The sequence below is a fragment of the Notamacropus eugenii genome, chromosome 3, assembly GCF_028372415.1.
Source record: "Notamacropus eugenii isolate mMacEug1 chromosome 3, mMacEug1.pri_v2, whole genome shotgun sequence".
Lineage (NCBI taxonomy): Eukaryota > Metazoa > Chordata > Mammalia > Diprotodontia > Macropodidae > Notamacropus > Notamacropus eugenii.
This window is the reverse complement of record NC_092874.1, coordinates 474,359,230-474,380,629: the sequence shown is the minus strand read 5'-3', so window position 1 is coordinate 474,380,629 and position 21,400 is coordinate 474,359,230. Positions and strand designations below refer to the sequence as shown.

General features: G+C 44.7%; 1 protein-coding gene across 6 annotated transcripts in view; it reads right to left on the bottom strand.

Annotated features, from left to right (window-relative positions):
• ARHGEF3 (Rho guanine nucleotide exchange factor 3) overlaps positions 1–21,400 on the bottom strand; it is a 301,074-nt gene that overhangs the window by 205,416 nt on the left and 74,258 nt on the right. For 5 of the 6 annotated variants that reach the window (XM_072598996.1, XM_072598998.1, XM_072598997.1 and 2 more), the window contains one exon: positions 7,012–7,078. The exons of the other annotated variant lie outside the window; for it this stretch is intronic. In XM_072598996.1, the coding sequence (XP_072455097.1) occupies positions 7,012–7,078 (67 nt within the window). The remainder of the gene's footprint in view (positions 1–7,011; positions 7,079–21,400) is intronic. 6 annotated transcript variants of the gene reach the window in all.

Sequence of the window (21,400 nt, the reverse complement as noted above, 5' to 3'; positions counted from 1 at the left end):
CAACAAGGAGAGCCAAGAACAGTCAGTCCTAGGTACCAATCAGCAATCAGCGTGTGATGGGAGAAGGAGAAAGCCTCGCCACATCTCCATGGGGAAACAGATTAGAAAAAAAAGGGAGCGCACAGTTCCATTTACTGCCAAATGTCCAAACACGCAGCAAGTTTGATTACTGGTAATTCAAAGCCTATCAAAAGTAATAAATTAGCTTTACAAAAATGCATCGAAAGTCTTTACCATTACCCCAATCATGAGGTCACATCAAGGACCAGCCTTTCATGCCTTTAAAAACAATTAGTTTCCTTTCCCCAAATGAACTTATCAAGCTTATTCAATAAGAAACAACAATTATATGGTCTTTGGAGTCTGGACCCAGGATTTCATCAGTACAAGGAATCCCAGGTGGGGAAACTCCCTTTACCAGTGCTGATTGACACCTGCTCCACAGCTCACAGCCTTGGATAGGTACCTGGGCAATAGGAAATTAAGTGACTGGTCAAGAGCTGCAGAGTCAGAATGGGTCAGAGGTGGGACTGAGGCCAGGTCTCTCCCATACCAGCTGTCTCAGAGCTGACACGTAAAGCCCTTTCAAGACTAGAGAGCACCTCAAGTGTTGATCTGGACCAACCCCATGAGGTGAGCATGTCAAGCACTATTATTACTTCCATTCCACAGATGCAGAAACAGAGGGATCAGGGAGGATCAGAGCCCAGTCACATGCCCAGTAAGCACCATCGAGACAGTTCCCAAACTCAGGTCTCTTCAGACTTCAAATCCAGGGCTTTCCCGCAATACCCTCTGCTAGCTTGGGGTCATAATCTAAAGAAGCATGGTTCTGGAGTCCAAGGTCCTGGACAAGTCACTCACACAACTCTGGGACTCATTATCCTCTGCGGTAAAATACAGAGAGTGGATTAGATGGCCCATTAGCACCATCTGCTACTGCAACCGGACAAGAAGGGCTGAGGGAGAAAGGAAGGAATTCATATCACGAGCCTCCATAGGGCAGCCCGTTATAGTGAGGTCACAAGGAGCTACGCACAATGTCTTCAGCTAAATAGGTCAAGTTCTATGGGAACAGAAGCTGAGGGCCTAAGGTCAGAACTGGGCATTTTTCTTCCTCCACAGAAGAGGGAAAGAAATCTTTGCTGTCTCCAAACACACGACAGGAAGCAGCCCAGAGCAGGCTACGGTGGAAGCCTGAGATCAAGGTGAAGAGATATCTGAGCTTCAGCAAAACAAGGTTTCCAAATTTAAGGAAAAGTTCCCAAGCTCCCTCTATGTCCTCTGATTATTTATACCACACCAGAGCAAGGAGAGGAGAAGAAAGCAGGGTGAAGTCCAGGGACCACAAAGAAAGCTCCCCGACACTGGCTTCTTGGATGATAAAAAAAAGCTGGCTGGCCTCCAGCCCCCACTGGTTGTATAGGAGGTGAGCTGTTTCTGAATTTAATTTGCCCGGATCTGCTTTTATTACGATGAGCCTGAAGACAGCAATTACTAGACATTTTAGACTTCATATCAGTCTATTTTTGCTGCTTGGCTTGTTTCTTGGTGTAAGAAAATCAATAGGTAATAACCTCAAATAGAATTAGGCCTGCCAGGGGACAACTGTCTTGCCTTACTCACATGACAGGGAGGGAGGCATCTAACAATGGAAAATTTTAATCTATAATTGGGCCAGACCCCCCAAATATGGGGTTCTTTTCCTTGTACTTTGTTCTCCTCCCTCTCCCTCTAGTTCACTGCAAGGAATCAAAATGAGAAGGTCTAAAGCCAGGGTTCTTAGACTAGCATTCAGATATTGGGTTTTTAAAAACATTTTGATGAGTGTATAACCCGTCATTGGCTTCCTTTGTAACCCTGTGTGTTTTATTGCATGCATTTAAAGACCTTCTTCTGAGAAGGATCTGTAGGCTTCACCAGACTGCGCAAGGGGTCCACGATGCAAAAAGCTAAAAAATGCTGGTTAAAAGCATCTTCTACCCTTCAAGATGGATCAAAAAATTTGTGGAATCATCTAAAGTGGAAGAGATCTTAGATGTTACTGAGACCAGATAAGGAAACTGAGGCACAGAAAGGGAGAAGTAGATTCCAATTCAAGTCCTTTGACCTGGGAAGCACACTGCTTCCACCATACCACAGATTCCTCTCTGAGTTAAGCCACACAAAATGAGCTTGGGTCAATTCTATTCCTTCTCTGCAAACTGGATGTGGGGCTAGAAAAGGCAATAGCTCAGGAAGAAAGATGCTGGCTCCATGGTGGGGAGGGCATTATTGGGGCCAACCAGGTGATGAACCAGGCCGGTCCTTTCCTGACACTTGGGGCTGGGCTGGCTTCTGCACCTCCAGAAGACAGATGAAAAAGATGGAAAGTAAATCAACCCTTCTTCTCTGCTACCCAGCCATATGGCATCATCATTATCACCCTCCTGAGCCCAGAAATAGCCCCCTGTTTTTGGCCCACCTACCACCATTCTGTGCATGAAATGAAAATGGGTGTGGCTGTATCTAGACACATTCCCGTGTACACGGATGCAGTCCATACACCACATGGTTATAGCTGTGAGCCGAGCCTCCCCAAGGCACTGGAAAGGGGTGGAACTCAGAACCCCTGGAGACCAGGTGGCCAAGTCTGGAGAAGAGTGATGCTTCTGTTTCCTCAGCATCCTGCCTGTCAGGCCTCCAAGGAGCATATGCCCAAGAACACTTGGCACTGTTCTCCAAGAACAGGAGGCTTTAAATATAAATCGCTTTTTGCTCATCACGAGATTTTGCTTGTGGGAGAGCTATTGAGGATGATGCAGGAGCAGGAGTGAGGGATGAGGCTGTGGGTAGGAGCTGGGCTGCGTGTGGGTTTGCACACGTGAGTCTAATTGGAGGAACATTTGCCACATCTTCACTGTAGAAGAATGTGCGTGCCATCTCATTACCTGTACTCATGTCTATGTATACACGTAGGCACACACATAGGCATATCTACACTTACTTGGGTATAAACATGCATACAACATGATTGCTGTGCACTATACATTGTATGTGCACATACAATGCCCATACATTATACATACATACATGTACTGCATTGTATATGTGTATATACATATATGGGTGTGTACATGTATGAATGTGCCTTGTTGACCTGTATGTGTACATGTGTGCATATACATATACATGTATGTAGGTTGTGTAGGTACACCCATATACAATCCTAAAGGAAATACCATTTAGGTTACTTAACAATTCAATCCAATTTAAACATTAGTCAAATCCTGACGAAATGCAAGGCTCTTCAGACAGCCCCAGAGACCCACGTGACCAAGATGGAGATGAGGTGTGAAGTGCTTCAACCCCTGGACTTCCTCCCAGCAGCTTCCTTGGGTCCCCTCTATCTCCAATGCCTGGCACCAACTCTTTGTTTTGGTTGTCAAGTTTCTATTAACTGACAGCTGGGTAATGATCTTTCACATCTTTGTAATGAGTTTCCCTCTTTGTTCGTACTTCCTTGGCTCACTAGAGTAGCTGCCCCAAATCTCTGGTGAGAGGCAGAGTAATGGAAACTCTGAGCCCAACCCCCCACCAGGGCAGATAGCAGCCCCTCCACACTGGCCTTCCCCTTTCTCCCCTCCTTATTTTCCAGCTTTTCTTTGGTTTTCTCCTTTCTCTCCCAGAATGATTCCACAGACCCAGGGCTCACAAAGAAGCTAAGGTGTATCTTATGAAAAGCAAGAGGAGAGATGTAGACAAATCAGCAATAAATTGGTGACAATGAAAGTAATATAGCTTACAGTTTAAAAAAAAGGAACAACCTTTAATAAATTCTACCAACATCCTCCGCTGATCCCTCGCTGGGAGTGACCGCCCTAGGTCTGCCCAGGCCAATGCAGCAGGGGCCGAGCCCCTGGGGAAAAAACATGGGCCTAGGAAGCCCCAAGTTCGTGAGTGTGGGTGGGTGTGAGATGTGGAAACATGTGTGAGTATGAATGTGTGCATGCACCTGTGTGTATGTGTGTATATGTGTATGTGTGTATATGTGTGTGCATATGTGTGTATGTATATGTGTGCCTGCATGTGTGCATGTGTGTGTGCGTGTGTGAGAGAGAGAGAGAGTGAGTCTGTGTACATGTGCAAATATGAGATAGAGTGGGGAGGAGGAGGTAGGGCCAATTTCCTGCCCTATTTGAGCCTTAATTCCCTAATCTGTAAATGGCGACAATACTACTGCAGAGACTACTTTGCACAGCCACAACAAGACTCAAGTACCATCACACACATGGAGCGTTTGGCAAACACTGAAGTGGCTTCCATGTGAGGCCCTGGCTTCAATGTCCTGCTTGACTACTTCCCACCTGTATGACCTTGGGTGAGTGACAGAATTTCTCTGGGTCTCAGTTTCCTCATCTGTCAAAAGGGGAATGAGAGCATCTGCCTCACAGGGTGATCGTCTTTCGCCAGTCTTAAGCACTTTATAAGCGACAGCCCTATTACTATTTCATTACCACCCTTCTGCTCATTACTGTTACCACAGCTAGCACCAGCCCAGGTGCTACCCTGGCACTGGGGAATGGGCCCCGAGGTTTGGGAAGTGGGAGGGGAGGCCGAGGAGGTGGCCAGGATGGTGAAGGGCCCTGGGTCTTTGTCACATGAGGACTAGTGAAGGAACAAGGGGTGTTCAGGCTGAAGAAGAGAAGGGGGGCAGGAGCAGGGGTGACGGGTGGGGGCTCTGAGAGCTTAGCAGAGGCTCCACCCAAAGGGGAAGGGCTGCCCCTTCCTGCAGGCCTTCACCCGGGCTGGCCGATTTCTTGTGGGTGCAGTCTGTATGGAGACGGAAGATGGGTTGGACTATGTGGCTGCTGAGGTCCTTTCAACTCTCAAATTCTGGGATTCTGTGGTTCCCTAACAGAGTCTCTGGCACATCAGGTTATCCTCCATAGAAGATGCATGGGAAGCGCTGGACGAGGATCTCCCAGGAGACAAAGGTACAGATAGACTGGCAACTACACCACTGGGAGAAGACCCCACCTCAAGGAGAGGATGGGTCTTTTGAGTTGTTTGCTGTTCAGACATGTACAACTGGCTCTTTGTGACCCCCTTGGGGGTTTCCTTGGCTAAAATACTGAACTGGTTTGTCATTTCCTTCTCCAGTTCATTTTACAGATGAGGAAACTGAGGCAAACAGGGTAAAGTGACTTGCCCAAGGTCTCACAGCTAGTAAGTGCTTGAGACCAGAATTTGAACTCAGGGGAATAAATCCTTCAGACTCTTGACCCTCTATTCACTGCCCTACCCAGCTGCCCTGAATTACTGAAGGATACTTAACAAGAATGACCGTGAGATCACAGAACTAGGGATCTTGGTTATCATCCAGCCTTTGATGGATAAGGCAGCTGAGGCCTGGGGAAGTAAAGGGGCTTGCCCAAAGTCCCACTAATAGTGATTGGCAGAGCTGAGATTCAAACTCAGAATCTATGACTCCAAGTGAGAGCTCACACTGCCGCTCAGTGAATTCATCATTCTGGAGAAGGACAAAATAATTGACGAAGAAGCTTCTAGGATGTTTTGAAGGTAAAACACTTCAATCCAAGCCCGACTATTCAAGTGGCCTCCTTTGAGTCAGCCACGTGATCAGGATTCACATTTCTTCACAGTCTACCATCTGTCTGAAACTTGTCATGCCCAAAGGCACATCTCCTCGCGGTCCTCAAGCACAGCTAGGACGTGTAGAGAGGAACCAAACTATCCTCTGACTGTCTGGTTGGGCTTTTTTACTGTATAAGTGAGGGGGTTGGATCCCCATCCCTGTAGTGATTCCAGCAGACAATGGACAGCCACTGGTCAGGGAAGTGCCTCCAGTCCAGGAGGAGAGTTTAGAGCCATAGAGCACATTAGACTCTGCCCATCTGTTTCAGATGAAGATACTACTTAGGGTCCAATATGTCTGAAAGGTTTCTCCAAGGTCATCTAGTACCAGATGACTTGAGTCAAGTGACCCCTGAGGTCTCTTGCAACACCACAAGGCAAGAGGACCTGGCATTGGATGGGTTCTTTAACCACCACCACCCCCATAATATTTAGTAACATTAATTATATTCCCCTTACACATTAATTAAAGAAATAAAAAAACTCAAGCTGGGGAAAGCCATTTTATGACATCATTAAAAATGGAAAATGTGCATGTATGCAGGACTTTTAAGGTTCCGAATCGCGAAATGAATTCAACCCCTGGATACTTTTAATTGTCAAGGGCACTTTTGTGACCTCACAAAACGAAGTCAGAACTGATTGATACCTAAATAGGAGATATAGAGTCACCTCGGACCTGGGCAAGGTCCCATGACAGGTATAAGGCAGTGCTGGGCCTAGACCTGAGGTCTCTGGGCTTAGGACAAAGCAGGGGAAAGAATGACTGATTTGGCACCAGGGGACCCAGGTTCAAATCTCACCGCTGGTGCTTGTGTAAATGTGGACTAGTCACTTGAGCCTTTCCAAGCCTCAGTCTCCCCCCTCTGTAAAATGAGAACTATTTCTTTCATATTTTAATAACTGTATTTTGGTATAATTGATTTCCTTTATAATCCTGTGTATTTTATTTTATGCATTAAAAACATGGTTTTACAAAGGGGTCTAGGACATTAAAGAAATTGAGAATCCCTAATCTAGAGTTAGAGGACATTAGAAACCAACTAATACAACTCTCTCCTTTTACAGATGAGGAAACTGAGGCCCAGAAAAATGATGTGAGTCACATAGGCAGGAAGTATGAAAGCAGGATTTGAATTCAGTTCCTCTGACTCAGATCAAGTACCAAGGACCTTTGACATTGTGACCATACTTGGTTGCCTCACCAGGCCTGGTGTACATGGAAACTTTAGCAGCTTGGAAGCATAGAATTCCAATGAGCAGAGACGGTTCCTGCTCATTACTGCTCCCCATCCCTAAGGAGTCCCCTTCAGAAGCCCCCCTCCCCAGCATCCTGAAGGCAGGGGTTCCCTGGAGGGTTTGGAAATCACTTACCCCTCTGAAATTCCAGCCTTTAGGGGAGGGAAACATGGAAAAGTTGTTCTGCCTCTGTCGCTTAGGCCTGGGAGAGAAGAGAGAAGGAGTTGTTTGATATTCCTTTTTCCAAATGTTACCTTCCCCAGGTGAAGTTTGTGGAGACACAGGTCAATTAGACAGTTTAACTTTTCTATAGCTCTGGTGCCTGACCAGCCTGCCTCCCTCCCTGTGTTCTCGCTCTTGAGCTCCGTCTTTCTCTTGTCTCTGTCTCTCTCTGTCTCTCTCCCTCCCTGTCTCTGTCTCTCTCCTTCTGTCTGTCTCTCACCCTGAGAGATGACAACTCCCTGCCCCCCAAGAAGGAAAGCCAGAAACTTGATGAAAAGAGATGATACCTTCACAAGGAACCCAGGCTCAGGATGGAAACAGAGAGGGTGTGGTGGGCTCCAGAATTCTCCTCTCCTCTCTTTCTCTCTGCGTCTCTCTCTCTCTCTCACACACACACCACACTATATTCCCCAATGCACCTAATCACCTGATGTTTACTCCTTCCAGCTCAGCCCCAACCTCTCCTTGGCAGCCAGGTCTACAGCTCACTCTTCATGCCTGCTGGGACCCAGCAAAGAGAGGGAGAGGGCCTTATTAGAGCCCGGGTCCCTAAGTCTTTCATGGGATCACCCAGCATTTTCTCAGCCTGCACAATCCACCTTCCCCATCTGTTCGGGGCTCCAAACACCCCCACGTCACTTCCTATGGAATGGAACCGTTCCATTCCCAATGAGGAAAGTCTGGCCTTGGTGACATAAGCCAAACCACCTGTGGCCCTGGATGCATACAATCCAGGTGCTCCAGAGTCATTTTCTGGGAAGCCATTCATACTATAAATACTCCATGTGAGCTTTCCAGTGCAATGAGTTGAAATTTAGCCAGTCTTAACTTGTGAATAGCTCTGGTGCAGTGGACGGGATGCTGGAAGAGCTGAGTTTGAATCCTGTCTCAGACCCTCATTAGCTAAGTGACTCTGAGAAAGTCTCTTAATCGCTATGGGCCTCAGTGACCTCATCTGTAAAATCAATGACCTTGAAGGTTCCTTCCAGCTTGAAATCGATGATTCTGTCCCTGCTCAATCACCTAAACCCAGAATTCCTTTTATGAGACTTGCTCAAAGGCTAATGTCATTTGCCATAGAAAAGACTCTGAAATAAAACATATTCATATTGGGCCCCAAATGAGGAATTAATTAAAAAGTCAATCAACTAACAAGTACTTATAAATATAACAAGTACTTATAAACTTATAAAAGTATCAGGCATTATGCTATATAAGTGTGTGTCACACAGAATAATATATATATATATATATATAAAATATGCATAGATATTTTATACTACGTAATATATGTAAATATAAGGAAAAATCCTATTTTCAAAGAACTCCTAAAAACAAATTTGCATAACACTTTAACAATAATGATGATAAATAAGAGTGAATATTCTTATAGTGTTTTAAGATTTGAAAAGCACTTCATAAATGTTGGCTCATCTGACCCGCAAAATAACCCTGGGAAGAAGATGCTATTATTATCATTATTCCCGTTTAACAGATGAGGAAACTGAGGCAGGCAGAATGACTTGCCCAGAGTCACACAGCTAGGAAGTGTCTGAGGAAGAATGGGAACTCAGGTTTTCTTGCCTCTAAGAAAAAGCTAACATTATACTCACCATGCCACTTTCAGAGCTGCACAGTATTTTTCCTACCTTATCTCACTGGACCACAGCATCGAGTATTTGAAGCTGGACTTGGAGACTATCAAGTACTAATTCCTTCATTTTACAGTTTAGAAAACCGAGTTCCAGGAAGTTAAACTTAAGATTTGTCCAAAGTGACAGGGACAGAAAGTGGCAAAATTCAGATTTGAACACAGAACCTTTGACTGCAAATCCAGTGCTCTGTGCCTCTCTACAAAGCTATTTCACACCACTGTAGGCATTACTATCCCCCTTCTACAGATGAAGAAACTGAGGGTCCAAAAACTCAGCGGTCACGTAGTTGGGGACTGTCAGCGGCTGAATTTGAAGACAGTCATTCTCTCCGGTCTCCAGATCCAGTGTTCTAACCACTGCCTCACATTGCCTGCTTAAAATTAACAAAACAAAAGGTCTTTGTTAAATCCTAGTGCTGGTAACAAAAGGCTTAGATAGCTCGGTTCACAGGGAGAGTAAGATGGTTCTTCAATCTTTCATTTATTTCCTGCCCTACATATGGAGGTACTCACACAAAGAAGGGGCAGGGTTTCCATGTGGGTTTTCTTTCTTCCCTGTTTGTTGTCTCTCAATCACACACACACATACACACAGTTCCCAATTATACAACTCTGTCCCAGTAACATCTCAAGGCAAGTAAGGAACTTATGGATGAAGTACTCAATTTAATATCACAAAGTAACAGGTGAGGTGAATTCTATTGAAAATAAAACAAAATTAATACATCTAGGACAAGAAGAATTCAATAGGGGAAAAGAATCTTTGTATCAAATTTTTTGGATAAAGGTTTGGTATCCAAGACATAGTGACAAGCAACAGAAATGTGGAAGACCAAAAGGCATTCCCCAAACAAGAAATGGTCAAAGGATATAGATATGTGAATAATCCTCAAAAGAAGAATTACAAATGAATGACAACCACATGAAAGAATGCTCCAAAGCACTAACAAAAAGAGAAATGAAAATCAAAACAATCCTGGAGTTTCTCCTCACATTCAGCTGATTGACCAAAGTTGGAAAATAGTCAATGTTGGAGGGACTATAGAAAGACAGGGACACTAATACGTTGTTGGTGGAGCTGCACCCTTCTGTAAAGCCATGGAAAATCATACAAATAAAGGAGACAAAATGTCCATAGACACTGACCCAGAGATTCCCCTGCTAAGAGCATACCCCAAGGATGACAATGATGAGAAGAAAGCCTCCCTATATACGAATATTAACAGCAGAATTTTTCTCTGACTGCAATAACTAGGAACAAAGTAGCGCCCAATGATTGGGAAATCTAATGGGATATCCCTGTGCTGTAGAGAAAGACAAATGAGATCAATTTCAAGAAGCATGTGAACCTTTCCATCTGCAACAGATGCAGAGGGAAGTAAGCAGAACCAGGAAGACAGACTTAAGGGCTACTCCAATGAAAAAGGAAAAGGACAATCTTCACCAAACAATAGGAAACAAATGTTGCAAAAGAACAAAGGGCAAGCTTTGCCTCGAGAAAAAGATCTGGGAAAACCTTGCCCTTCCCCCGCTCCCTTGCAGAGGTGGGGGAGGGGATGCCCATGGCAGTAGAATATTACAAACTCTGCCTCATACTTTTGGATGTATTGATGGATTTTTGCTGACTCTGTTGTTTTCTTTTTAATTCTTTTTATAAGGTATGCCTCTCTGGGAAGGGACGGGATACAGGGAGAAATTTAAGCCAATTTTGTAAAACAAAAAAAAATCACAATGAAATGTAATTTTTTTTAAGAGAAAATAGGTATTTCCTACAGGTACCTCCCTCCCTTCTTTGCAGACGTGGGGTACTATGAGTGTGGAACATTTAATATGTAGTCAGACATGGTCAATGTCTTTGTCAGTTTGGTTAAACTGCGTTCTCCCCCACACACATCTTTTTTTTTTTTATTCGTCGTTACAGATGGTAGCTCTCTGAGGAGGGGCTGGAGGAGGGAGGGGGTCTATTTGGAAGTGGAGGGGACACAGAAATAAAAGAGAACAATGAAAATATCTTTTTTGCAAAAAATAAACAGGTCAGTAAAGTTTTTTCCCCAATAGTGTTTTCCTGTCAATATTACTCCCAGGCCCCCCAAGCTCTTATGAACCTTGTTTTTTCTCCTTGTGAACCATTTCCCCATTTGTGTACTTCAGTAAGGTACACAGGAACTTTGTATCCTAAAAAACTGCCTATACAGTACAGATGCAAACCCCAAGGAATCCCCAGTGAAATCAGCTCAGGCTGATTTGAGAGAAAGCAGGGCCCCCAGCCTGACCATGGGATAGGGGTTTCTTCCTTCCTTTGCAGGTCAATAAATTTATCAGGGCCCTGAACCCAGAGGAATCCATTAGGGCCATTCCTTGGACAAAGGATTAATCATGTCAGGATTAATCATTAATCATGCCTGTTATCTGCCTGTAACTCTTAGCAACTTCAAATTATTCCACACCACAGAGCCAGGGGGCAGAAAAACAGAAACCAAGAAATCTCATCACTATTTTCAACATTTTTTTTCCTTGTGGCTATATCCTCAGCCTTCCAATCTAGCTTACATTGAGTACACATCCAAACTACAGATTCTCATTAGGCTCCAATTGGTTTTTCTCTCTCCTCAGGAGTAAGATATCCCTTCTGAGGTTCTGGTGGACCGCTCCAGTTGGCAAAAGCTGTCTTTCTAAGAGCCATTAATTAATATGGCTTCATAAACACAGTAGCCCACCCACTCCTCAGTACAGGTAGCTATGACTGATGTCCTGTTACACACCAGGAAAAAGTGTTAGTTCTAAGATGTATTTCTTCTTTGTCCTAAATTCAGCATGAGAGACGGTATGGTGTGATGGATGAAATGCTAGCCTGGAAAATCTGGATTTGAGTCCTGGCTGTGACTGGTTATGAGACACTCAGTAAGTCATTGAACTAGTAGGTAATTCTCGAAGACTATAAGGAGGTGTTACTTTGCTTTGTTTTTAATTTTTACTTTTTTTCCCCAACTAATAAGAATTTTTTTCTCCCTCCCATCAACCCCTTCTCCAACAGAAGAGAAAAAGCAAAACCCTTGTAACATGCATGGTTAGTCAAGATAAACCAATTTCCACACTAGTTACATATGATGCGTTCTGCATGCTAAGTCCACCACCTCTCTGATAGGAGGAGAGGTCACTTGCTGGAATCATGATTGGTCACTGAATTGATTAGAGATCTTGAGCCTTGTCAAAAACTGTGATGGCACAGAAGGTGCTCTCCTGCACTGATGAAGAGATTTTTCTCATTTGGAAATTCCCTTTAACAATTAAAATACAGGATTGTTGAGTCATGACTGACTCTTCATGACCCTGTAGACCATACTATGAATGGGGTTTTCTTGGCAAAGATAGTTGGGGAGGGGTTGCCATTTCCTCCTCCAGTGGATTAAGGCAAACAGGTTAAGTGACTTGTCTAGGGTCTCACAGCTAGTGAGTGTCTGAGGACAGATTTGAACTGAGGTCTTCCTGATTCCAGGACCCTCATTATATCCACTGAGCCACTGAGCTACCTGAAATCAGAGAGACTGAAGGACAAGTCATTATGGAGAGAGAATGAGGCTCCACTCTTACAGCAATCGGCCATACTCCAAGCATAGGTTTCCTCTTCTGTACAATCCAAGCACATAACCAACCCCTCAACTCTGCAAACAAGTCAACTTGACCTTCACACAGAAAGATTTCAGATGGGGACCCCTAGCTTCCAGCTCTAACCTTGACATGGATATTTGCTGCTATTGGAACTATCAGATCCAAGTCAGGCACTTCTGAAACACCTACTGTGTGCCGGGCCACATGGGCTAGGTGTTGAGGCTACAAGGACAGGAATGACCCCTCCTTTGATGTGAATGGGACCAAGATGAGGCCAGAACAGGAGGCAAGACCTTAAACTAAGAGGATTCAAGAGATCTTGACTTCAGCGTTGAAAGGGACCTTCCAAGGCAGCTCATCTAGTCCCCTTATTTTACAGATAACACAAAGGAAGTTAGAAACTCCTGAGCTGATCATCCACATCCAGCCCCCTCTCCTTTCTGAGGGCATTTCTAGCCATCTATTTCTCCTATTCTAACATTCTCAAGGCCACCACATGGGGCAAGTCTCAGCTCCCACCAGAAACAGGGGAGTAGGTGAGGTTCCAGGAACTTTGGTGACTCTATCTTGTACAGTCAGGAAATCAGCATAAGTACAGTGCCATTTAGATAGCATTTAAATGTAATAGACAAGTTGGCCAAAGATACATCTAAATTTTAATAAGTATCTTCCTACCCCTCCCACTGAGCAGAAGGAGAAAGCCAGATGTCAGGTCTTCTGAAAAACGCGAAATATTCACAAATGGCAAAGAAAAAGACCACCAAGAAGGGAGCATGTCTAGAGTCATTTAAATCATGTGAGAAACCTCACTAACATGATACCTAACTTCCTGCAGTACACACAAATTAGCACAGAAGTCAGGATGTCCTGATTTTTTAAAAATTTCTAAGTTACAGGATTTTTTAAAAATCATTCATTTTAGAAGCTCTAAAATACAGTTTCTGGCAGTGCTGCATGGTTGTGAATCAGAGACCACCATGATCTCTGAAGAATCAGAATGGTGGGTGACCCCATAGGCAACAGAAAAAAAGCATGGTGGGTGTAAATGGGCTGCTGCCTATTGCCAGGGAGGAAGCAGCATGAAATGTATCATGCAGGAAATGCATGATTGAAAAGGAAGGGGGCCCATCAGGGATCAAGGCTAAGAGATGACAGATGGAGAGCATGAGCCATGATGGCATTGGGTGGAAACTCTGGGGGGGAGGGGGGAGAAGGGAAGAGGAGAAGAGGGGGAAGAAAAGAGGGAAAGACCATAGACAAGATCTGCACTGGATAAGAAGGCATAGATGGGTTGTGATTTAAGTCACTGTCAATAATAACCACAGAAATGAAATCGCAGGTCCGTTGAAGTACTAAAAAAGGCTGCTTGGTACAGTGGAAAAGGCATAGGAAATGAAATCAGAGGTTCTGGGCTCTGCCACTTCCTGGATGTGTGACTTTGGGCAAATCACTTAACGTCTCTGAGTCTCTGCTTCTTCATCTGTAAAATGGAAAGGTTGACCACTAAAATCCCTTCTAGCTCTAAATATATATATAAGCATAATTAATAATAGCTAATGTTTATATAGTACCTACTATGTACCAAGCATTTAAAAAATATCCACTTGATCTTCATAACAATTCTGAGAGTTAGGTGCTATTATAATCCCCATTTTACAGTAGAGGAAACTGAGGCAAACAGAGGTTAAGTGACTTGCCCAGGATCATACAGCTAGGATTTCTGACTCCAGGCCTATGCTCAATCCATTGGTCCCTCTAGCTGTCCTATTTCATTAAATTAGAATTTTGGTGAATTATTGAATGTCATCCTGAGGAAACTAAGTAAATTCTCTAATTTACATACAGATCCAGAAAATTCAGGATCTATCCATCCCAATGATAATGCCATTTATTTTTGTAACACTTCATACAACATCACTGAATGTTTAAAGTTGAGAGGAGCTTTAGAGACCATGCAGGCCTAATTCTGACTCTCACCCCACCTTTCTCCACTGGTGCCACCACCCCAGTTGTTTGAGGTAGGTGGTGCAAGTGTAAAGGGTGCCATTTTGGAAATGAGCAAGCCAAGGCTCCAAGAAACCAAGAGATTTGTCCAAGGTTGCACCATGCTCCTAAATGGCAACGGTGGAACTGGAACCAGGGTCTCCTGACTTCTAGAGTCCCAGGCTGTAACATCTTTTCCACCAAGAGGTATATTAGGAAGACCTTTTTCTCTGTCTTGGAAAGGACCCTAAATGGTGCCCAAGTGAGGACTTATGGAATGCACAAGCCTGTTGCTTCTGCTGCCAAAGTTGAGACTTACTAAGCTTCCTGAGCTAACTTTGGGGGTGGTCCTGCTGGGAAACCTTCCCCTCTTCTTGTCTACCTTTTGCCACGACTTCCTTGGGCAGGAAGTGAAGGGTAATCACAGAACTGTTAAACAAACGCTGTGACTCTACTGTGTAAGAATCGTAGCATCACCCACCCCCCGGAGGGTGACGTAGCCTGGGGACCACCTTGTCCAACCCCCTCACAGCTGAGAGATGGGAACATCTGGACCCAAGGAGACCAAAGTCAGGTCTAGAACCCAAGTCTCCAAACTACCCATGGGGAGCTAACTCTCTCTCCATGCTCTATGCTTAGCTAATTCTTATGATTCAAAAAGCCAGGTTGCCATGCTGGAGAGAGTTTGGAAAACTGGTTCTCATCTAGTTCATAGGACCGTAAGTTTAGAATTGGAGGGGACCTCGGAGGCCGTCCAGTCAGACACCTTTCGTTAGAGATGAACAAAGTGAGACCCAGGGCCATTAAATGACAGCTACCCTTTACATAGCACTTTAAGTTTACAAACATCTCATCTAATTCTCTTAACCTTGGTAGGTAATTATTATCCCCATTTTACAGATGAGGAAACTGAGACAGACCAAGATTAAACGATTGCCCAGGGCCCCTCAGCTAGTAAATTTCTGAGGCAGGGTTGGAACTCAGGTCTTCCTCACTCCAAGTCCAGGGCACTAACCACTGACAGATGTTAAAAGACTGACTCAGGTTTACACAGATTGTAAAGTGACCCCAGGGAGAGTTGAACCAAGGTCTTTTGACTCTGGATCCACAACTCTTATAATAGCTCCACACTGTCACCAGGGAGAAGGAAAACTTTCAGTGGCCTTCTTTGTTGTGAAGAATATATCAGGACTTACCAAGGACTCTTAAACAGACGCAGGTCTGTTATCTGTGACGGGCTGGGCTGGGCTGGAGCAGGTTTGTTAATTGTCCCTGGTCTTTGGACAGGTGACCAGGAGTCTCTTACCAACTGTTTCTCAGAACCGTGGAGGGCCTTGAATGCCCTTCTCAAAACAGGGTCCTATGACTTAATTGATCTAGGAAACTCCCAGATGAGAAAAATCCCTCCACTAATGCAAGTCAACACCTTCCCTGACACAGATAGTCTCAGTGTTGCCTAGAACAGAGGTTAAGGGACTGTCCCAGGGTCACACAGCTAGCATGTGGCAGAGGCCCAAGACAAGCATTTACCAGGTACAGGACCCTGGGCCTCAGAGAAGAGAGCAGGAAGCAAACTGGGTGGCCTTCCAAATGAACATTGTCATTTCACCAATGAGAAACTGAAGATAAGAGAAGGGCTCACCCTTCACTCAGGTAGTAAGTGGCAAGTCAGCATTTGAGCCCAGCTCCTGACTCCAAGTCTGGGGCTTTTTTCTACTGTCCTACAGTCTGTATCTTATTCTAGTAGAAGAACAAAGACCTTGAAGGCTAGTTAGAGGTGACCCTGGGTTCTTAGAGGCTCATGGTTGGATGATTCCTTTGCCAAGATAGAAATTTCCCTTATACATACACTGACAGACTATATATCTAGCATCCATAAGCCAGCCCATTCCTATTAGGGTGGTCCAAAGGGATAACTTTGCCAACCATAGCAATTCTTTCTTTTGAGGCAATTGGGGTTAAGTGACTTGCCCAGGGTCACACAGCTAGTATCTGAGGCTGAATTTGAACTCAGGTCCTTCTGACTCTAGGGCTGGTGCTCTATCTACTGAACCATCTAGCTGCCCCAACCACAGCAACTCTTGAAGGTCAAGACCAATGCCAAAGAAGGGCAGTGATCTTTGTCCCTAGAAGAAGCAGCCACACCCATGAAATCCCAGCTTGCAGATGTACTGACATAGCAGAGAACCATATAACAGGATTGTTAAACTCTCCAGAGACCTCAACACCCTGCATTTGGTATTTACATCTATTTGGAACAGATTTAGGTTCAATTCTCATCCCCTGAAGGTTTCCTTCCTAAACCTCCATCATTACGGGAATTTCTCCATTGGGCTTTGCCCGGCTCTCTGTGAGGGCACTCCTGGGAACTGCTGAGCATTGTGGGCATCCACATGTACCTCCTCCCAAAAGCAGAGTAGCTAAGAAGGGAGGCCCCACAGAGGAGGGCTTGCTTCAGTCTTTGGACTTGTAGCCTGAGGCCCTGGCACAGGACTGATGCTCAAGACATATGCCTGTTGATTGACTGAGACAGAGCCTGCAAGTGAGGAATAAATAGGTTCGAGTCCTGTCATGAGCTCTCTAGGTTTGGAGAGCCCTTCAGTCCATGGACAGCAACTTGTAGGTTAAGACTGTTCAGTGACCTCCATAAAAAATGCTGTTCACAAGCTTTTATGGATCCATGTCACAAACTGGTGATGGTGAGCTCTCTGGGACATGAAGAGACTTGCAGGATAGTTCTCCATGATATTCTGAGGTTCTTATGTATAGCACGTAGCCTCACAAGAAGGCCAGAGAGCTAGGTTCAAATCCTGCTCCTGGCCCTGGCTGTCTGTGTGACCCTGGACAAGTGATTTAACTTCTCAGCTCTGCAGGCAACTACAAGTTACAAAGGAATGGTGACCTGCACTGGCAGAGAAAGTTTCCTCCTCTGGGACTTCCCCCTTATGAATGAAACCAGAGGTCCAGCTTCCATACCCATCCACTGGAAAGAGCAAAACCTGAGAGTCATAGGACCCATGTTCAAATTCAGCTTTCCACTTACTGGCTGGGAAACCCTGAGCAAATCACTTAATTTCTCTGGGTCTCATTTTCCTTTTCTGGAAAACGAGAAAATTGGATGAGGTGACCCCCCAAGGTCCCTCCCAGCCCCAAGATTCTGACTAAAGGAATTAGCCAGGTATCTCTCACTAGCTATTCAAAGCCACCCAAGTACTAGAGACAAAGAAAGTCCTTCCTCCTGAGAGCTAATAATCACACACAGGATTGTGGAGGCTTTAAGTCAGAAAAGTGCTCTTTGACCTTTGAAACAACAAAGGAGGTGCCATTACTGTCCCCATTTCACAGGTGAAGAAACTGAGGTGGTCGGAGGTGAAACGACTTGTGGTCAGAGGTGAAACGACTTGCCCAGGACCACAAAGCCAGTGTCAGGGATTGGATTTGAATTCAGAACTTTCTTAATTCCAAGCTCACTGCCTGCCCAGCCACCTTCACCATATAAATGAGAGGTGACAAACAAATAAGAACATCTCGATGCCCTTGAATGGACAAGTAGAGACCCCTCCTTAAAGAGCCCCGCTCTGTGCCTCGTTCAGAGAGGACACGGAGCCGGCAAACGCTTTCATAAGCCTGGAGGACTGCGAAAGCTTTTCAGGGTCCCCCGTCACTGGCGGCCTGGCTCCTGCGGGAGAACAGGTCTTACGTCGGAGTTGCCATAGCTGTCTCCATGGTAACCTCCAAAAGCGGCCTTCGAAAGCCGGTCCAAACAAATGTTCTCCCTCCATGAACCCCCATTTGGAGCAATCGATTCTCCATCCCTAACACCTGTTGCTGGATTCCTCAGTCTCGTTTTTGACAATATTCTGCACACGTGGACCACCCTGGGAGGAGGAGTGGGGGATGAGAACCGCATGGCTGATCAGCTGGACACCCCAACGTGTTCTGTTCCCCACCTGCCAAAAGCGTGGCTCAGCGTCCGTAACCGGGAGAGCGCACCGCCTTCCATTTCCTCCCAGAGAAACAAAGCGCAGGAGCCTTCTCGCCAGGTCTTTAAAAGAAAAAAGCCTTCGGTTTATTGAAAGGGAAATTGGCTGTTTATGACTCATCTACCTTTACTGGATGAAAATGTTCCCTGGCTACAGGGCGAGCTGACATCCAAGACACACAGAAACCTTGGGGAGGGTTACAAAGAAGCCGGATTAAAAGGATGCCCTGCAGCCGGGGAGGCAGAAGTCTCTTGGTGACCTCAATGCAAGGCTGCTGAGAGTCCCCGGTAGCACATGCCCGTGGGGAAGATGGAAAATTCCATCGAGTTCCTTGCCACCCATCCTGGGCATGCCACCCATCCTGGGCATGCGACCCATTGGCTGCCTGGGAGGACTATTGGCAAACAGCGTTATCATTAAGGATGTTCGAATTGGGTTCAATCTAATAACCATGTAACACTGGGGTTCTTAATCTGGGGTCTACCCAAAGATTTCAGAGTCTGTGAATTTGGATGGGGAAAAAATACATCATGACTTTGATACAATCGGTTTCCTTTACCTTCCTTCGTGTTTTGTGTGATGCATTTAAAAACATGATTCTGTAATGGGTACCATGGGCTTCGCCAGACTATCAGGGAGGTCCTGGAGACCCCAAAAGGCTAAACCCTCCTGATGTAGAGGAGATCGGGATCTGAATCCTGGTTCTGTTCCTTAACTCCCTGTGTGGCCCTAAGGAAAGTCATGACTTCTTTCCATCTCAGCTCCATTAACTATGAGGATAATAGCACTTAGTATACATACTCTAAGAGCTGTGTGTGTGTGTGTGTGTGTGTGTGTGTGAAAGCTGACAACGTCAAAAGCAGTTTATCTAGGTTAGACATGCTGCTTGTAACAGCACCAGAGAGATGAGAATTGGGGACTGGGGAGAATGGGCTATCAAAAGCTTATTCCTAATAGGAATGTTATTATTTATAATTTGATGCTGTCACCACATGTATTTTAATCCATTGGTTGCTCATCTGTTTTAAATTTTCACTTTTTAGGGTCACACAAAGTACATTTAAGAGGAACAAAAGCAGAGAATTGTGTCTGAAATCACGAACTTTTGTTAAGTCCAGGTGTTCTTAAAGCACATATGGAATTTAAGACAGTAGCAACAAAACCATCCGTTTTATTGGGTTAAGTCACTTCCCCAAGCCTCCTTTTCTTCATTTGTAAAATGAGGTTAGACCAGATGACCTCCCAGTTGCCTTCTGGCCATGACCCTTTAGTGACTGAGAGGTGATGCAGTGACTAGAGCTCTGCACTTGGAGTCAGGAAGACCTGAGTTCAAATCCAGCCTCAAGCACTTACCATGTGACTGTGGACAAGTCACACTATTCGCCTCAGTTTCCTCATCTGTAAAATGAGGATAGTCACAATACCTACATCCCATAGTTATGAGTGCCTGGCACATAGTAGGTGCTTAATAAATGCTTGTTCCATTCCCTTCTGGAATTTATTTTCATCTGTTTTTAAAAAAATATTTGATTCATTTTTATTTTACTTGGGGGAAGTTACTTCAATAAATTTTATTAATATCTTTCATTTCAGTATCACCTAAATCTCTCCTTGAATTGCTCTCTTCTCCACTCCGGAGCTATCCCATATAGCAAAGATTCTGACTTATTTTTTATTTTCCAACAAATTTTTATGGATCTTTTGTTTCTAAATCGTCTCAATCTCCCTCTGAATTCCTCTCCCAGAGAGTCATTGCCTGTAGTAAAAATTTTATTTGACTTATTTTTCATAACACAAACCTGAAGTAGTGAACTGACTTTATCTTTAATTCACGGATGAGAAAACTAAGGCATGAGGAAGTTAAGTCATCAGTGCCAGGTGTGTGGGCATGTGACCCCCACAGGGTGAGCAACACCTGCCCTCTTCTCCCTAATGTGAACAGCAGTGAGTGCAGCACACACAAGCAGAAACAGGCACCAGAAGAAGCAACAGCCTCTGAAGAAAACGCTGTGTTTGTGTCATGGATGGAAAGGAGTCTCTCCCACTGGGAAGGCAGGAGGCAGATCCTTCTGGAATGTTTCTTACAAAGTGTGCTTCTCTGTGGGGCCCAGGGCCTCCTGGGGGCCTCCGAAATGCTTTCAGGGGGTCTGTGAGATCAAAATCATTTCATAATTATAGTAATACATTTACATTTCTAATATGGTAAACATTCTATATAACTCCCATAAACATAGCTTCAGGGCACAGTGGATAGAGTGCTGGGAGGGCAATCAGAAGATTCGGATTCCTGAGTTCAAATCTGATCTCAGACACTTACTAGCTGTGTGACCCTGGGCAAGTCCCTTAATCCTGTTTGCCACAGTTTGCTTAGCTATAAAATGAGCTGGAGAAGGAAAGTGCAAACCACTCCTGTATCTTTGCCAAGAAAACCCCCAGTGGGGCCATGAAGAGTCAGACTCGACAGAAATGACTCAACAATAACCCACACAAACAGAAGCTCATTGAAAGGGATCCTCAATAATTTTTAAGAGTGTAAAGAGGTCCTGAGATAAAAAACTTGAGGACCCCAGAATCTCAGACTTAAAAGGTCCCTCAAAGGTCAGTCTAAACCTGGATGAGAATACCCCCTCTACAATATCTCCAACAAATGGTCACCCAATCAGGTAAGCTAATTGGGCCTCAGTTTCCTTCTTTGTAAAATGAGGGCCTTAAATCTCCCTTACAGCTCTAGAGCAATACTCCTAGGAAATGAATAATAATTCATAAACAATAAAGAGGCAGCTAGATGTAGAACAGAGCTCTGGATCTGGAGTCAGGAGGATCTGAGTTCAAGTCCAGCCTCAGAGACTTACTAGCTGTGGGACCTTTCATCCCTGTTAGCCTCAGTTTTCTCATATTTAAGTGGCAATGATAATGATAGCGCTCGCCTTCCAGGGCTGATGTGATCAGATGAGCCAACATTTATAAAGCGCTTTGAAAACCTTAAACCACTACACAGATATCACCAATTGGTCCCATTAGGGCAGACCCCAGAGGTTATCCCTTACCCATCCCTTCTCCCTTTCTTCCATTC